General features: G+C 39.3%; 1 protein-coding gene across 3 annotated transcripts in view; it reads left to right on the forward strand.

The window, feature by feature from the left end:
- Nucleotides 1-253: 253 nt before the first annotated feature.
- Nucleotides 254-20333, forward strand: part of LOC149255801 (zinc knuckle (CCHC-type) family protein) — a 250775-nt gene continuing 230695 nt past the window's right edge. For 2 of the 3 annotated variants that reach the window (XM_089460576.1, XM_089460574.1), the window contains exon 1: nt 296-647. In XM_089460576.1, coding sequence (XP_089316702.1) covers nt 435-647 — 213 coding nt within the window. In that variant the 5' untranslated portion in view covers nt 296-434. Of the gene's footprint in view, nt 273-295; nt 648-20333 lie in introns of those variants that run through there. The other variant, XM_089460575.1, reaches the window with a different exon arrangement.

Below are 20333 nucleotides of genomic sequence, written 5' to 3' on the forward strand. Positions count from 1 at the left end.
ATTTATACATTTAAAAACACAATTTAAATAACAAAAATACACAATCTCACAATTTTTTTTTACCATCTTCAAACTTAAGAAGATAAATAAAATAAAAACATTAAACTGCTCCATGAATTTTTACTAACACAAACTACGATAAATAGTTTTGATCACAAAACCTATATAGACCACAAATTGTTCACAAAGTGTCTATAGAGATCACATAGTGTTTGTAGTGTACGAGATGACCAACGCACCCAAGCATCACCCCCACACGCTCACAAAAGAAGGTATAAATACTTTTTTTTTTTTTTTTGTGTATCATTGGACAAGGCCAATTTTGTTGGCTCAAAATTCCATCAGAATTGAGCGTTGTGATGTAGGAACATGACACACTTCTTTCCGGACTTTGTCTACATGAGTTGTAGAGAAGAACTGTGACATTGGTAACCATGGATGGAGAAGAGGAAGGAGGGTTGAGACTGAGCAAGCGAATAGCCAAAGGCGAAGTGGATTACTCCTCCAAAGCAGGGACAGCATGGAGTCATTCATACCTGAATCAGAAGCCATGGCATCCGCTCTCTTACCCAAATCAGAAGCGCAAATGGATCGCCGAACAGACCGATGCCGAAAAACAGCGCAGAGCCGAAGAAGTTGCTCGCGAGGTAAGATTTTAGTTCACACCAATCTGACTCCGCCCATTCTTTATATCTTAAACTGGGGTGGCGTTTCGCCAAATACTGCTTTAATTTAATTTAGCCAAGCGATGAAAATACAGTTCGGTAATATTTCGGTTGCAAAAGCATACTGGTTCGTGGACTGAAGTTTTAGGGTGGGGCTTCTTGTGTAAAATTGGCCTGCGGAGAAATCATAATTCGGCGTTTATTTTTATTTTTTTCAGTTGTGTTTTTGAATTACCTGTGTGGGAAAGGCCTCATCATGAAAACAATCAATGCCAAGAATCCCATTTTTCTGCGAGGTTGAATTCTCTTCAATTTGCGTTGTGATTGGGACGTAATAAGGCAGACCATTGATTTCGGATCTCACTGAATGCTGATGGTTTGGGATCAGAATTGCTGGGTTTTGTACCAAAATTAGCAGGTTCGACGCGTCGCTTAGCCTCAAATTTTGTGAGACCTGGACCTGGATTAAAGCTCTTTGTCTAAAAACCTTTACAAAATCAAATTATTGTCGGGCCACATGAATTTTATTCATCTATTTTGGGCAGTTGCTTTGAGAAACACACCCCGAAAATAGGGGTTTCATCGCACAACACTAACTTCCTTCGGCTTAGGTGTTAGGGTTGAGGAGTATTTATTCTGCTGCCCAAGTATTGCACTTGGCCTCATCTCTTTTCTGACACGCCATTTGGATCAGACAGACCAGAATGAAAATGGAATGCTGGCGGATGACTTAATACTCAGTCATGTCAAAATGGAATGCTGGTGGATGGCTTAATACTCAGTCATGTCAAAATGGAATGCTGGTGGATGGCTTAATACTCAGTCATGTCACCAAGGTAACAATGCCAAGGTCTGATGAATAGACGGTAAATATTTTGAGAACATAGTCTTTGCAACATTTTATTTCTGCTAGGGAACCATGGAACTTTTATGGTTTCAAGATATGGTTATTAGATGGATCAATGAAGAATCTATCGGAAGTGCATGCAAACTTTGGGAAGTGGAGAAGCTTTTTCTGAAATTGCTTCCTCTAAATTCCAGAAGCAGTATATTTGTTAAATTTCCATGAAATTCTGCAACTACTTAGATGAATAACTGAAATCAAGGCAACCAAATACTGAAACCAAATTTAGTTTCACCAAGATACAAAGTTTCTTAACAACTTATTAGTGGCGAAATAAAACACTAGAGATAAAAACACATCACAGAAATTGACATTTTTGTTTACCCAGGAAACCCAAATGGGAAAACCTGCTTTCTTTGTTGTGGTATTTTATTGATAGTTCTTGAGCAATTGATCTATTACAAAGCAATCTGTTTCTGAGAACACACTTGTTCTTGTGCTGAACTAGCCTCGACTTGCCCTGCAAAACCCTGATCCTGCTCTTATTTCCTTGCGCACTAGGTCCCTATTTCCTGGCACACAAGAGCTCCTATTTTCTTGCACAAATCTCTTTTTTTTTTAGCGCACAAGTCTCCTATTCTCTTGCGTACAGTTGCTGCTCAATTCTGCGCACACACACTACAAAGATGATCTCACAACCTTGTAATGAATTGTGCCTTCGTCCTTCTCTTTATAGGTAAACATCGATCTATGGAAGGAGGCCCAACATAATTTAGAGCTTGAGTTCTGATTGTGAGTTAACTGAGAGTGTTGCTCTCTCTCTAATCAACACTTGGAGTCATGACTCATTCTTCCTTCAATAAAGACTGAAGACTAACTCGCTCTAACTAAACTTGTAATTGCCATCTCATATTGTAGTCAAACTGATGAAGGCTCCATTTAACTGAAGCTCCAACACTACGCATGCAATCTTGATGATTATTCCAGTAAATTGGAAATAAACTCATCATAAAAGAAGTCTAACTCATGAGCTCGTACTCATGCTAAGAGAAAGACAAACTCGTGGTCTTCACTGGCTAAGGTACAAGTCAGAAGACCTTGCTACATTTTCAACAATACTGGCCCAAATACATCAATCTCCACAAGCAGTCTGTTTCATGATCAAGATGACTGTCTAAGGATGAACCATTAATTATAGGCACTTTCATTGGAATAAGTTGCTTTTACGCTTTTTATAGAGTAACAATTGGAGGTTCTTTCATACTCTCACACACTTGTACTTACACTAAATGTATTCTTGAGTACCACTGGCCTACTATTGTGGTCATTTGCTGGATATTAATAAAATTATATCGTCTTATTTTATATTCTGTCACAATCATATAGGCTTTGCACTTGACCCCAACTGCTTATTCATGCCTTCAAGGGAATTAACCTTGTTGGGTGGCCTAACATGCTTTTGCCTCCGTTGTTGAACCATGATTCCATTTGTGAGAAATGACAATGTATACACTAGTGTCATTCTTATATCATTTTTATCCATTATTGGTCCACATGGACAATCATCTTTTGGTGAGAGACACAACAAAGTGCTGAAAGTTAAGCTCTTCTCCCTTAAAGATTGGCAAGTATTGGACAACAAAGACATTGTAATGCGAGGTATTTTAAAAGTTCAAAGGCTGATTGTTTATATGACATATTGCAGAGAATGTTCTGTCTGTGGTTGCCTACTTTTGACAATAGTTCTTCTTTGTTTGAGTCAAAATGTTTCACCTCCAATTAAAAGCTGGTTTCTAAATTTAGAGATGTTGAATGTGATATGATAATGTTTTCAGAGCCTCAGACTACAATAAGAGTAAACCATGTTAGATTTTGTGTAAACCTAACATCCGATATCTAATTCCTAGCATAAAACTGATCTACGAAATAAATACATAGCTAGGTTCCTAACACAAACTCAGTGGAAGCATATTTAAATAACAGATTTCATAAAACAACACACACAGATTCTGCCCCACAAGTTTTTCATTAAAACAAAATCCCAAACTTACGTGGTCTCCCGTCATGGTATAATGTTCCAACTGAGAAAATACAAAATACAAATAACCTGGATCTGATCCAGCAGATTTGACCTAGATTGGTGCTTGATCTTCTCTACAGATCTAGGTCTCTAGCCTCTCTGCACCCTTTCAGACCTAACACACTGCTCACCGAGATGCCTCTCTTAATCTTGTGCTGCTGTAGTGTGTCTTTCTTCTCTCCTCGGCTTTGCTTTTATAACTTTACATTGCCCATTAGTTTCAATTCAGGATATGACGAGAACATGAACAAGAAGAATGAGATGATCTCAGAGAATCAAGGACCGAGTGAAAATCATTCGGAAAAAAATGAGAAAGATATCAATTTGAAGATTGATTTGACTCTTAATTCAACTGAAAATGAGTATTGGGAATCTAAGTAGTGGGGGGTTGAAGACCAAGGAGTTATTTTTATTTACACCAAGCATTCTTCTATTCTTATGACTAGATCCAATCTACAGGGCCCTGCGGAAAATGAATTGATATAATTTTATAATTATCCTTGGGTGAATGTATAAAGGATCGATCCTTAACCCTAACCCTAAACTCAAAGTGATTAACGATGAGATTAGATCTCGACTCATTTCAGATCAACGATTGAGATTTAAACAAAATAACTAAAGTAAATTCCTTTACTTTTCCTAAGTTTCTTTTAGCTCATTTAGCTCAATAAGTCGACATACTAATTTGTGCTTTTTCCTAAGTTAGACTTAGGCTAAGTTACATTAGCAACTTGCTCACAGTCTAAGTCATCGGGTTTGGCGAATTTAATCCTTTGGATTTGAAATTTGCTGAATCTCAAAGCAATTTGAACAAATTTGTTTTTGTTTGGCGAACTTCATGCCAAACACGAACCTGTGATGAATTTGAAAAAAATCGATTAAATTCGTCGAAAATTCAATGGAGTTCGTTTTAGGATTTTTTTGGTTGGGCATTTTTCAGTGTTTATAATTAAAAAAAATTAAAATTGGTAAAAACTTAGGTGGGCGCGAAATTCTCTCTCACACTCGATCATTGACTCTCGCTGCTACTGCCTGCACACTCAACCTTGGACCCTCAGTGCTCACTCGACCTCTCATGCGTCCAGACTCTCACTTTCAGCTCTTGAGTCTCTACTCTCGGCTCTTGAGTCTCCACCCTGCAGCTGTAGGCTGCAGTTTGTTTTATACGCTTGTGATTGTTAGCAATAGCCGATGTTAATGAGAATGGACATAAATAGAAGAGAGTAGGTGATAATTTTCATTGGCATTAGTGTTTCATGTTAATGGTTCTCAACATAAACACTCCATTAAAATTTCACAAATCCAGTAATGTAATTGACAATACTGGTGGATGTGGACATTTCTAGGATTTGTCATCTGTGGGTTAATTTATAGAACATAAATGTGGCTCATGCTACGATGAATGATCTCTCATAATTCTGTTGCGATATTCCTCACAAATTTAAAGAGCATTGTAATTTGTGACAAGCATATGGTGTATGGTTAAAAACATAAATGTCATGACAAATAACCCATTAAACTGAACTCCTTAATTCGATAATTTATTCATGTAGCATTGATACACCAAGTATAACCACTGAAATTCGATGTCATCTTCACTAAACATACATTGATGGATCAAGCGTGTAGGATGTAACAATGGTTTATGTATGTGACATGTGTTTTTTTTGCCTCCTTAAAATTGAATTATATATATATATATATATATATTATTTTTTCAAATTTCTAATGTCGAATTTTATGCCAAACTTTATCGGCAAAATTTTAGGTGTTGAACTTTATTCGAATTTTAAGGTCGTCGAACTCGAACACGAACACGAACACGATGACATAGCTCACAGTTGAGTACGTGTTCTAAGTAGAATGTGGGTGACTTCTGCATTTCTAGACACAAGGCCTGTGCAAAAGTGCCTGCTCGAGCTACCAACTTCAACACTCCCTCTTAGTGAGGAAGGTACTTCTACCACCTAGAATCGACTCTTGATCTTGGACCTACATTTGCTTCCATGGTTGCTCCCTCATATTGGGAGACTTCTTTTCCATCTGGTTTGGAAAGATCCTCGAAGTCCAACTCCCCTTATTGTTGTTCTTAGAAGCCTCTTGCTCCCGAACATCGTTGTAATGTCCTCTACGAATTGAGGGCAAATAGACTTAGTAGCCTATTCATTCCTGTAGGCTATAGTCCTTTATAAAGGGGATAAGAACCCAAAATACCCATTGTTGGGCAAATTTTGGGTTAGCAAGGCGAAAAAACCCAAAACTGGGGTTTTGAGTAACATACACTCAACCAATTAAGAAGATGAAGCCCTCAAGGAAGTCTATAAATAAAGGAGGGTTGAATTCATTTGGAAGCATCATTGTGAATCATCTTATTGATTTATTGAGCAATTGCTGTAAGGGTTTTAAGACACCTTCCTAAATGGTCAATTTCAGTGGTGAAAGTTTGAAAATTTCATCTATTGCGTCGACTGGAAATTATTCTTCTAATTGTTAATTTAATTTAACAATTTATTTGCCCACACAAACAACGAATAATTCTCTACTGCAATTTTCACAAATAAACTGCGGGAGAAAAAAAATGCTAGAAACTGAGAAAATCTAGCACACACACACAATAAAATTGACACAATTATTTTTGGACAATTGTCCCCGGAAAAACCCAACTTGGGAAAATCGGTGCAGCAGATGAGGGTTTTATTATTATGCAGCAGTGAAATCTGAATACAATCTATGGATGCCCAACTAGCAATCCAAACAACAAGAAAATTTGGCCAAAATTATGTAATGGAATTACCCTTCTTCCATAAGCAACACCGACACAACTTTCCTTCAGAAAACTCGTCCTCCTGAACCCTTCTGCACAGTGCTTGCGCAGGCCCTATGATGTCTAGCCTTTGAACTGCCTCTGAAGAAGTTGTTCTGCCTGTCTTTGCTGAGGAAATCGCTTCTCTAACACTCTGGAACTTCTATTCGACCTTTGGAACTGAAAACGATTTTTCCTCCAGCTAAATCGAGTTGCTCTTTTGAAGCAACTGCGTAGTGCACAGTCCTCTGCACTGCCTCACTGGGAATAACTGGGCGTCCTTGCTGTTGCCTCTCTGGATCCGGAAAACTTACTTCGAATCACTATCTCTTCTCCTCAGTCTCTGTTTCGATCTCTATCTCTCTGACAACTGTTGTTGCTCTCTAGAAATCGATCTTCCTAGGAAATCCAACTGCACAAGTGTGTTCTCCATCACCACATCGATCCCTTCTTATATCTTCCTGTTGGGACTCCAACAACCAATATTAAATCTTAATCGATGGCTTATTCATTTTTGGATCGATCTGTGTGAGTTTCTAGGCTATTCTCACCTTAACTTAATTAATTCTGATTAATTAACCAGTGTTCCTAAGTTTAGACTTAGGAAACATTAAAAAAATAGGTTAATAATCTAATTAAGTCATCTCTAGGTGGAATTTTCAAAAATGATTTCCGAGTTTTGGAGATCTCATGCATTTTAGCCTCTCCACCAAATTTTGTGGCTCGAACACATCTGATGCTATAGAAACTAACAGAAAGATCCCACCCTAGTTGACACCATCTCCTCTTCTCTGCTCTCTGTTTGGTACAGGACTACTCTCTGAAGAAGGAACCAAATTTGTGTGGGATTATTCTCTGTTCTGGGTACAGGAAGGTATTGGAAGACAATGAATTTGTGAGGATTAAGGTTCTATGGTATTTGCAAGCATTATCTAGAGGAGCGAACTTCCCTAGAAACTTGTTTGGGCACAGACTGAATCATCCAAGGCAACGAAATTCTCTGTTTGGGCACAAAAACATAAACCTACAATTTTGTCGTGCTTGCATAGGAAGGACGAAGCTTTGGCCAAACCTCTGGGCTTGGGTTTTTTGGTTGGAACATTTTCTAAGGTCTGTTGGTTTGAACATGCAGTCGGATTAAGGCAACAAGGCTTCTTAAGAAGTAAAACAATGAAGTATCTGAGACGACGAGCTTGAAGGTAGCTCTAAAGTGACCGGGTGCACGTCGTGACCAGAAACGACCCTGCTCTTGAACCCTAGACGAACGTGTCTAGTTGGCGTAGATTCCTGTTTGTGGTGACGCTAAGCAGTTTCATTGTGGTTGCGGATTAATCTAAAAAGAATTGTGGAAGAAACAAGTTCTTGTTCTCACACCAGAATATTCTATAGACTTCGACCTATAGCGATTTACTCACTGGACATTACCAACCGTTAGGAGGAAACGGTAAGGTTTTAATATATATTGATAGTTAGGGTTTTGTTTTATCTACAATTCATTGTTTGTATGGTTTTCTAAAGGATTGATTGATGGTGGAATTTCGAAGTATCATTGGATATTGAATTTTGGTAATATTGATGGTGAAATATTACAATTCGTATATGGAATTATATTGTTGAAGTATTGAAACATTTTCCCATTGGCAAAGTGTTTTTTTTTACACTGCCTGTTGTGATTGGTTATTTGGAATTTTCATTGTAAGCAACACTGTAATTATTAGTCTATGAAGCAGAGTTATATTTGTATCTAGACATTCTAGTAGAGAACTAGGGCAAATAATTTTGTTTCCTCACTACATTGGTATCAAAGCGCAAAACATCCTACCATGCTGTGAGTACATGAGCTTTGTATGCTTCTTGCGGATACTAGCAATGTCACTGTAAGGAAAAAGAGGAATACCCACCATTCCGCCATGGGAGACAGAACAGGTCAAGGAGAACATGGCCCTGATATTCTACTTCAGGAATTGATACAGGGACAACAATGGATGCATCATCAAGGGCAACAAATGATTCAAGGCAACAACAAATAGCATAGGTATTGACCCAGGGGAAACAACAAATCACATTGTTGATCGCTCACCTCACAGGATAGCCTAATGTCGCTGCCACCAATAGAACTACCACAGGGGGAAGTGGAAACCATAATCCTGGTTTGCCCAACCATCAAGCAAACAACAAAAAGAGCAGTTGACCACATCTACCACAATTTACAGATAATCATGTGCAGCAACCCAAGAAGCGGATGAGCCAAATCAACTCCTTAACAATTATGTTCAGGATTATGCAAGATTGGAAGAAAATACTCGAGCAACTATGACCTTCAACGAGTATAGCAACTTCCGATACAGGAATAGACCCCGAAGACAACTTATTGGAGAATTAACTCGCAATGTGAGTAAACTTCCTTTACCCTCATTTGATGGATCATCTAAATGTACAACAAGGGCTTGGGTGCAAAAATTGGACACCTATTTCAGGCTCAATCCAATGGCCGAAGTAGATGCAATCCAATTTGCCACATTACATTTAGAAGGGGAAGCACATGAGTGGTGGTATCATGGTCTAGTGACTCTGGGGCACACCAACATCGCTTCTTATGGAGAATTTACACAAAGGCTGATAGAAAGATTCGATCGGAAGAACCTAGAAATCCACTTCAGAGAACTGGCACTACTTAAACAAACAGGGTCACATGAAGAGATTATTGCAAAATTTGAGCGATTAGTTCTGCTTTTCACCTAAGCATTAGCCGAGCCCCTACAAGGATGGGTCAAGGCATTCAATCTCGCCACCCTTCAAGAAGCCATCAAGAAGACTCGAGACATGGGAAATGCAACCGCTAAAGCTAAGGCTCCATCCAAGCCTTTCATTCCTCCAAAAGATAAGGAGAGGTCTTTCCAATGTGATGGGCCCAAGAGGGACAGACTAGATGAGGAAACTCGAAGCGAACTAAGGAGAAAAAATCTATGTTTTACTTGTAGGGAACCATGGGAACTTGGACATCATTGTTTAGGAAAGGGGAAGATTCATTACATTGAAGTGCTTTGTGACGACGAAGAAGAAGAGGCCACTCCAAGTATTGATGAAGAGCCACCACAAAAGGAAGCAAAGGAAGAAGAAAAGCCTTACAACCCCAAGGAAGAACCACCACATGAAGAAAGAAACAACGAAGAAAAGAAAACACGACCATAGGTTAAGATTGCAACCTTTTTCGGGCACGCCCACGTATTACACCTTCAGGGTTAGGGGAGTCGTCAAAGGACAATACATCACAACCCTAATTGATGGTGGAGCCACACACCACTTCATTGATCCAGCGCTAGTCGCTAAAAGGGGGCTTCCCACCGAAGAATTCGAGGGATTGGATGTGATAGTTGCGAATGGGTACAACTTGGATTGCACGCGAATGATTCCAGGTTTGAGTGTAACTCTCAGTAACTATACTTTTACTAGTGATTTTTATGTAATAGATCTTACAAACCTCAACATGGTATTGAGGGTTTAATGGTTGTATTTGTTGAGTAAGCACACGATGGACTACCAAGTGTGGGGAATGGAATTTAGAGCACTAAATGGTAGTAAGGTTGGATTAAGAGGGATGTCAAATGGCAGCCCACAGGTTGTGTCAGCTAGGAGGATGGAAGCCCTATTCAGGCATGGAGATATAGCATATGCAGCAAAATGCAAGGTCATGACCCAAAAAACTACCAATAATGACAAGCCACAATACAAGATAGATATTAAACAAGTACTGGACAAGCATGCTTCAATGTTTGGTGACATTCCTCTAGGATTGCCTCCTACAAGAGGATTTGAGCATACTATCGAATTGGAAGAAGGAGCTAAGCTTGTGATCACCACATCGTACCAACATCCGAAGAAGTTCAAGGACGAGATAGAAAAAACCATCCAAGAATTGTTAGCCATGGGCCATATCAGACCCAACTCAAGCCCGTTTGCATCATCTGTAGTCTTGGTGAAAAAAAGGATGGCACATGGAGAATGTGTATTGATTACCGAGCTCTCAACAAGAAAACCATCAAAAAAGCTACCCCATTCCCAGGATCGATGAATTGTGGATAAACTCCACGGAGCAATGTACTTTTCGAAGATCGATTTGTGATCTGGGTATCATCAAATATGAGTCCGAGAGGAAGACGTGCCAAAGACAACATTCAGATGTCACTATGGACACTTTGAATTTTTGGTCATGCCGTTTGGTCTAACCAATGCCCTCGCCACTTTCCAATCATGCATGAACAGTATTTTCAACAAGCAACTAAGGAAGTTTTTGTTGGTATTCTTTGACGATCTTCTCATCTACAACAATACATGGGGTGATCACTTTAGGGCGTTTGGATCAAATCTTGAGCATCATGTAGGATCAATCCCTTTATGCCAAGGTGTCAAAGTGTGAGTTTAGGTTGACGAAGATCCTTTATTTGGGACATATGATTAGCGCAAAGGGGGTACAAGTCCATTAAGAGAAGATCTAGGCAATAGTAGATTGGCCTACACCCAAAACCCTAACAAAATTACGAGGGTTCCTTGGGATCTGCAGCTACTATCAACGATTCGTTAAAGGGTTCTCCCAATTAAGTGCATTTATGACGAACTTAACCAAGAAGGGAGCATTAAGGTGGACAGGGGAATCTAATAGGGCGTTCAACAAGCTCAAAGAAATAATGAGCTCATGTCCAGTACTGGCTCTTCCTAACTTTGGTCAACCATTCATATTGGAGTGTGATGTGTCAAGAGAAGGAATAGGGGTTGTCCTTATGCAAAAGGGCCATCCCATCGCATTCGAAAGCCGAAAACTGGAAGATTTAGAAAGAATCTACTCCATATATGACAAGGAGATGCTAGTTATCATGCATGCGTTGGCAAAATTTAGACAGTATCTGGTGGGCAACAAATTCATAGTCAGGACAAACCGCAACAGTCTACGCCATTTCTTGAATCAAAGGGACTTGAACGAATGACAACAAAATTGGGTAAGCAAAATCCAAGCTTACGACTTTGACATTGAGTACATAAAAGGGAAGAAGAATGTTGTGGTCGATGCCCTCTCCAGGAAACCGACTGCCCGTGCTCTCATGGAAATTGCAAAAGATTGGAAGGCACACCTCTCAACAGAATATGCCAAGAACCAGTTTGCTTGCGCCCTAATCGACAAGATCATCTAGGATGATAGGTACAAAATAATTGATGAAGTCATTTATTATAAAGACAAGATATATCTGGTTCCTGAATCTACACTTAAGGAAAAAATCTTGAAGGTTACACATGATATTCCTTCAGTTGGGCATCAAGGATTCTTCAAGACATATCGCTAGATTCGGGAACGATTCTCGTGGAAAGGGCTCAAGGAAGATGTGATGAAATATGTCAGGGAATGCATGACATGTCAACAAAATAAGGTTGAGCATACACATCCTGCAGGTCTCCTCCAACCACTACCAATTCCAAAATAGAAATGGGAAAGCATCTTGATGGACTTCATCACAGGGTTACCTAAAGCCCAAGGAAAGGACTGCATATACACAGTGATAGACAGGTTGACTAAATTCGCACACTTATTTGCCATCTCAGTTGATTACTCGACCAAACAAGTGGCAAAACTGTTCTTCAAAGAAGTCTATAGGCTACATGGGCTACCAAAGAACATATAGTGATCACGATTGTAGATTTATGGGCGCATTTTGGCAGGAGCTTTTTAGGTTAGTGGGCACTGAATTGACCCCTAGCACTAGTTATCACCCGCTGTTAAAATTGGCAACTAGGGACAAATTCCACTTTGGACAACTGCTTTGAGGAAGATAATTGTAGCATTAAATTCCTCTTTTCGAGAGGACCAAAATCGATATAAAGATCGTCAATTTTGGATAAGTAAAAGTGGGTTTTTGAATTTATTCTCTCACATGAAAATTATCAAGGTCGGCCTTATCTCTATGTCAGCTCAACAGTTCCAGTAGACACGTCTCTTCACCCTCTACTGAATTGTATAAATAGGGGCGCCGCCTCCCTCGTTTAGCACCTCATGCACATATTCTTCTCTTTGAAATGGCCGCAGAAGGAAGGTATCTCCAATGAAGGATGAAGGGCTTGTTTGGTGTCATGTGAGGGCTGTTTGATGGGGTGAGTCCCTTGGGAAGAAGGCCGAGCTTCTTAGGGTCAAGTCTGGGCACATTTATGGACTGTTCTGGGCTTATATATCTTTTATTACAGGTCCGAGTTGTATCTAAGGTTGACCGCAAGCATAAGGAACAACTGAAGTGTGTGGGTGTCATTTCATAATGAGTCATACCTCTTCTAAGTGGGCTGCATTTACTGGAGCTCTTCTCAAGCTGGCCACAGGCCTTACCATACTGATTAATAGGCCGAGAGGGTATGCATCTACCCAGGTGTGCCGCAGCCCTAATTCTGTGAAGACTAGCAGACGTGGAGGCCTATTTAAAGGATGGATTAAGAGCAATATTGTGCAAGAGGGCTGCAACAGTATAAGGGTGTTTGATATGTTTGTAAGAGCTATTGCAGTATGTTACATACCCTAACCAGGAGCTGCCATCATCAACAGTAATCCCTAGCAGTTGCTTGTGCAGAAAGGATGTGATTAGACAATTCTGGATGCTTGTTGGATAGATTGAACAATAGCTTAACCAGTCAGAGTCTCCTCAGCTCTATGACATCAGGAACATCTTGTCTGCTTCAGAATTACACTTGTAATTGGAACATATACTTATCTAAGGGCCGTGATTCTGCATCTACAAATTGGCAAGTCAATTTTGAATTATTGTACTCTCTCCCTCTCTCTCTCTGCTGAACATTTGATTATAATAAGAAGAATTGATCAAGGGTTTTCCCCATCTTGGGGTTTTTCCTTGGCTTGTGCCATATTCTTGTGTTCTCTTCTCTTGGCTTGTCTTCAGCACTTTTCATGTATGTTCTTTCTTCAGTTACTAATGGAAGTGAAATTGATAAATAATCGGGCTAATAAAGATCTCTGAAGTAACTGTCCTAAGCAAAGAACATGTTAACCTAAAATTAACATGGTATCGGAGCTCATGTTAGGACAAGCCCAAGCAGGAGTGAAAGAGAAAGCAATCACGAAGAAAAGTTTGATGTCAAGTCTTCATGATCTCTGCGGTCCCTCTTCTCTGAAGGATCATAGTCTTGATCAATCGCATATGAAGAATTTCTGAGGACTGTGATTTCAGTCCTGGCTAGGGCGTATTTGAGACATAAGATGAGCCTTCGTCTGAGACTACTTCAACTCTAGATCAAGCCATTTGGATAAATATCATTTGATTGTGTGCGTGCACTGGAGTATCTCTTCAGCCCTTAAGATTCATTGAAAATCAGATAAGAGGCAGTGAAGAAGGTTGGTTTTATTCTGAATTTTTTTGGTGAAAGAAAATCGGGCTCGGTCCTCATTAGGGCGTCATACTCTAAAATAATACATCCTTATTTATATGTTTTGAAGACCTGTGGAGGAGAAACATTTTCAGGACATTTGACCCTTTCTTAAAGAGATCTAAGGGTTGTCTTATCCCTGCAAAGAAGATAGTAAATATTGCGGCCTTGTGATTAAGGTATGTCCTCATAACTTTTGAATTTAAGAACACAAATTGTAATAGTAAGATCTATTCTTGGCCTTAGGTTTCTTCAGAAGTTGTAGACCAATAATTTTGACAATGGCAAGGAATGATGATTACTATTTCCATTCTCTCCACGATTTTAAGGTTTCAATATGAACCACATTGCAATGCCTCAGCCTTATTGCATAACAACGAAGATTCTGAGTTTAATTGCAGTGGTCAAATTACAACCACAACACTCTCCTTTAGGTGATGTCTAGAATTTCAATTCACTAAGTATAGATCTATGTCTATCAAGGAGAATTGAGCGGACCTATGCTAGATCAAGAACCAAGCAGTTATAGCTAAATGTTTTGATCTCATTCTTCAGGCTGGCTTGAAGTCTTTATTTCTTGTTGAAGGCTGTCATGAAAGTTTGTGTATTTATCAGTGATCTAATTACATCATCTTCTTCAACAATCATCTCAAACTAGAATTGATCCTTGTGGATGATCTAGATTCAAATCTGTCATATTCTTGAGGCATCAGTAACATCAGTACTTCTGATTTGGGAATTTGGTCCTCAAAAGTGAGTTCAATTTGAAGAGATGATATAGCTCAAGCATGTTAACAAAAGTTTAGCACCCATGTACAAATCATTGAAGCCTCATCATTTATAGCATGTCTGTATAGTCTAACATATTGGTAAATGAAAAGGCAGTGTAGGATGCGTGAATTGCATTAGCTTTCAGCCTGGTGTAGTTCTTCATGGACTATCATAATCAAGTTTATAGCTATAGCAAGGCATTGACACATACAGGCTGGTGGGAAAGTATCCAATCATCCAGGAACATTAATTCAGCCTTGCAACAGTTGGGCTATATATATACTTGACAGGCATTGTTGATTCTGAGTAAAAAGTCAAGGAACAGAACAATTATAAGGATATCACCAGTTGGACTTATATCATTATCACAGGATATCGTCATCAAGAATAGGCAGAGAAAATTTGTTTGAATAAGAATATTCTTGCTGAACACAAGGGCATAAGTTGTTGATCCTCTTCTTCAGTTTTTCTGTTCAGTATCTTACCTTGAAGCCCTGTAGTAGGATCATTGAAAGCAACTGTCCTAAAGGTGTATAAAACTATAGGCATTTGAAGATTGTTTTGTGATCAAGTCTCCTCTATGACAAAAAGTACTTTGCGTACAAAGATCTCCACCAGATTGAGAAAGAAGTCAACCACCGTGTCACTAATCATAGGCTACAACAAGTATTCTCAGTTATTTAACATAATAAGATTTGAGGCAGACTTCTCCAGTAAGTTCTATCAATAAGCTGGATAAGATATATGATATCCCTAATCAGAAGGAAATCTTGAAGCAAGTCAATAGTTCAGAAGCCAAATGATAATGAAGATTACAATATGAACATCTTTGAAAGTTTCCTCTTCTAAAATATCATGGACTAGACCCTGATTCTGTTTGAATCATTGGATGCAGATGCCTAGGACCTCCGTATAATAGATTAAGTAGCAGCCATAAAGCAGCTAGATGATTGGAGGATTTCTTGCAAGGACCTCTTCACCCTAGCTAAAGAAGAACCATGATCTGGAGCAAGCATTGCTGAAGTTTTCCAACACAATTGCAGCATGATAAAGTCTCATCTTAAAGACGAGGATTAGATTAAGTATATCTAACTGAAGCAAGACTTCAGAGGGAGCCATTGGATCCCTGATGACAACAGGCTGCTGTTAGCTCGATGGTTATAACTTATGACTGGGTTAGGTCACTTTTCTGATATTTAGAGGGAGCCATGATCGAAAATACAACCATTAATGATGTCTGTTTAAAACTTGTTAAGCCCAGGAGGAAATCCTTGATGAGATGTAAGAGCTGCTGATCCCTGGTTTTCTTGGATAGCTGCTTGGCTGAGATATCCCTTGGACACTATTATTTATGTTCTGAAATTCACTGCTGGAATATAGGATTTCATGGCTATTTTTGATACTGACTCGATTGACAGTATGATGAGTAAGAAGAGCACATCTGGTGCTATACTTCTTGATTTTGTTGAAAGCATTATTGATGTTGAATGCACATAGTACATAGTGGGATTCAAAGAATCCTGTATTAACAACAGATACCACTTTATATCAATGTTGCATTAATCGTTATCGGGATAATATCGGCGCGAGGATAAAATCGGAAAAAATCATAATTATTGGGAAATAATCGGATAAAATCGGAAAAAATCGTAATTATTGGGAAATAATCGGGAAAAAATCGTTTGGTACAAAAATAATCATTTTTTTTCAATTTTTTAATATCTAAACCATCTACAACATAAAATAAATACATTGACACATAAATATGATAAAAGAACTAATATATAAGATGTTTAATATCATTTCTAGTGCTAAAATCACACATAACATTGAATCATGTCCTGAATAGTAAGTCTTGACTCCTGAGTCCCAACTCAGCCTCAAAATATCAACAAAAAATATAATAATGTATCTCATCATGTCATAATGTCATATACAATAAAATGAAGAAAATAATTAAAGTCTAATCCTATTGATTTCCTTTGCCCCTCTTGCGAGAAAATGCCACAGTTTTCCCTTTCCCTCTAGATGTAGATGCTGGTGCTGGTGGAGTTGGCAGTGGAGTCTGCTATGCTCTAGAAGCTGAAGAACTAGAAGTAGGAGCTATAGGAGGTAGACCATGTCCTCTACTGGTGGCAGGGGTAGCCCGGGCAAGTGGTGTCACCTGGAAACATTACAATCTCCCAATCCTGAAATCCTGAAAAACTGATAAGTCTGCTGGATTTGAATGAAATCTAAAATTCTACTTTCTCCATATGAAATCCAATGAGGCCGGAACCACTCTCAAACATCCTGAGTCATTTCATGGTAATGTTAAATATTTAAGTAAAAGGATGAATAGCATATCAATACTTTAAGAATTTAACATTACAATGAATAGCATATCAATACTAGGGCCTAGACTTGATCATTAAGCTGCCCCACTCAAAAATTATTTGTTTCTTTAAAAAAAAATTGCATTTCAAATTCAAACATTTAGCATCTCTTATAAAACCTCGCTGCCCCGATTGCCCGCGATAAAAACGGAAAAATTGCAATTTTTTCCAAAAAATCGGGTATAAAAAAACTGGTGATAATTTCAGATATTACTTGCGATAATATTGGCAATGGGAAATTATCGCGATAAAACGATAATATCGCGATTTTAACAACACTGCTTTATATGGTGCAATAAAGGACATTCATGTTTATGGAAGAACTCTACTAGGATTATGGCATGTTTGATTACATTGATAAATGATCTACTAAATGGATGGATCTTACGATGAGTAGGCTGCCAGATAGACACTTTGCACTCTGAAAGAGAAGCTTAGGCTTGTGGTCTCTTTGAGTAAGAGGGAGTAAGAACAGTTATCATGATATGCAAGAGGCAAAGGATTGCAAATTACTGCTAAGATCTCCGTTGTAAATATATATGTATATCTATGCTGCTGGATGGAGCTATTGATGATTCGATCAACAATATCATCACCTAGATCTAGTCTTGATTTTCAGAAAGCAGCCTGGCACTATTCCCTACATGAGGGAATCTTTGGTTAATATTGAATATTGAGCTCTAAGAGCTCCTGGGGGCTTGGGATACTTATTGAGCTATGAGCGGCCATAGAGTGAGTGGTTCACCTTCCTCTATTGGTGCGCTGTGTACAGGGTGAGTGGTTCACCTTCCCTTATGATACCCCATGATGGTTGACATGTGTGTAGGGTGACTGGTTCACTTTCCTCTACGATTGCGGACACATGGATGTAGGGTGAGTGGTTCACCTTCCCCTACTGTTGATGACATATGCATAGAATGAGTGGTTCACCTTCTCCTATGGCATATGAGCAGGATGAGTGGTTCACCTTCTCTTGCGGATACCCAAGTGAGAGATGCATATAGGCATCTGTTGACATGTCAGTGGGACGTGGTTCATCCTTTCCCCACAAATAGGATACTCATTCCTTATGATTGGTGGTTGACATGTCGGTGGGACGTGGTTCATCCTTTCCCCACGTGTAGGATCCTTCCTACGATTGATTGTTGTAACTTGTGTTTGTAGGATGTGGTTTATCCTTTCCCTACATGTGATTGTAACTTGTGTTTGTAGGATGTGGCTCATCCTTTCCCTACTGTTCGTGATCTGCATACGTAGGATGTGGTTCATCCTTTCCTTACGTGTGGTTGTGATGTGTGATTGTAGGATGTGGTTCATCCTTTCCCTACGTGTGGTTGTGATGTGTGACTGTAGGATGTGGTTCATCCTTTCCTATGTGTGGTTGTGAGCATGATGTGATACATTCTTTCCTTGCTATTCTACCCATGTAGTTTGAGACACATGGGAAGTACCTCTCATCTGGCCAATGAGTTGGGAAAAGTGGATAGGGACCATAACACTATCTATGGATGCATCGTGTACTGTCGTATTTCCTATGTCTAGGATGTATGATATTTCTTCAACTTGATCACTTGGGATCAAGTCCGATGGTTATGAGGACTGACTTTTGTCAGTGGAGAGTGGTAAGGTCATGTGACTCACTCTCGATCGATTCTTCTTTATTATTCATATCAGTGTTCGGAAGGGCAAGAGCAAAGATGAGGTACAAAGATAGTTCATGACAATAGGTTGGCATGATGATTAATGATGATGGATGGTGGCAAGTGGAATTCTCCCTAGTTCAGAAGGAGTGTTAAAATTGGCAACTAGGGACAAATTCCACTTTGGACAACTCCTTTGAGGAAGATAATTGTAGCACTAAATTCATGTTTTCGTGAGGACCAAAATCGATCTAAATATCGTCAATTTTGGATAAGTAAACGTGGGTTTTTGAATTTATTCTCTCACACAAAAATTATCAAGGTCGGCGTTATCTCTATGTCGGCTCAACAGTTCTAAGAAACACGTCTCTTCACCCTCTACTAAATTGTATAAATAGGGGCGCCGCCTCCCTCGTTTAGCACCCTATGCACATATCCTTCTCTTTGAAATGGTCGCAGAAGTAAGGTATCTCCAACGAAGGATGAAGGGCTTGTTTGGTGTCATGTGAGGGTTGTTTGATGGGGTGAGTCCCTTAGGAAGAAGGCCGAGCTTCTTAGGGTCAAGTCTGGGCACATTTATGGACTGTTCTGGGCTTATATATCTTTTATTACAGGTCCGAGTTGTATCTAAGGTTGACCGCAAGCATAAGGAACAACTGAAGTGTGTGGGTGTCATTTTATAATGAGTCATACCTCTTCTAAGTGGGCCGCACTTACTGGAGCTCTTCTCAAGCTGGCCACAGGCCTTACCACACTGATTAATAGGCCGAGAGGGTATGCATCTACCCAGGTGTGCCGCAACCCTAATTCTGTGAAGACTAGCAGACATGGAGGCCTATTTAAGGGATGAATTAAGAGCAATATTCTTCAAGAGGGAGGTCAGATTATCATGAAGAGTGGCTGCAACAATATAAGGAGGTTTGATATGTTTGTAAGAGCTATTGCAGTATGTTACATACCCTAACCATGAGCTGCCATCATCAACAATGATCCCTAGCAGTTTCTTGTGCAGAAAGGATGTGATTAGACAATTCTGGATGCTTGTTGGATAGATTGAACAATAGCTTAACCAGTCAGAGTCTCCTCAGCTCTATGACATCAGGAACATCTTGTCTGCTTCAGAGTTACACTTGTGATTGGAACATATACTTATCTAAGGGCTGTGATTTTGCATCTACAAATTGGCAAGTCAATTTTGAATTATTGTACTCTCTCCCTCTCTCTCTCTGCTGAACATTTGATTATAATAAGAAGAATTGATCAAGGGTTTCCCCATCTTGGGGTTTTTCCTTGGCTTGTGCCATATTCTTGTGTTCTCTTCTCTTGGCTTGTCTTCAACACTTTTCATGTATGTTCTTTCTTCAGTTACTAATGGAAATGAAATTGATAAATAATCGGCCTAATAAAGATCTTTGAAGTAACTGTCCTAAGCAAAGAACATGTTAACCTAAAATTAACACCCGCAAACCAACTGCCAGACAAAAATTGTGAATAACTAGATTGAAGGATATCTGCGCAACTATGTGACAGGTCAGCAAAAGTCATGGATTAAGTGGTTGTACCTTGGGGAACATTGTTACAACCACCTACCACTTATCCATTGGGATGACAACCTTCAAAGCTCTGTATGGATATGATGCACCATCCTTCATCGACAAAGTTTTTGTTGACAACAAGGCACCCCTTGCCAAAGATTGGATATAGGCGAGTCAGGACATTCTCAGGGTACTCAAGGAAAATAT

The sequence above is a fragment of the Pinus tabuliformis genome, chromosome 7 (assembly GCF_031772625.1).
Source record: "Pinus tabuliformis cultivar Carrire ecotype Pingquan chromosome 7, CPIR1, whole genome shotgun sequence".
Lineage (NCBI taxonomy): Eukaryota > Viridiplantae > Streptophyta > Pinopsida > Pinales > Pinaceae > Pinus > Pinus tabuliformis.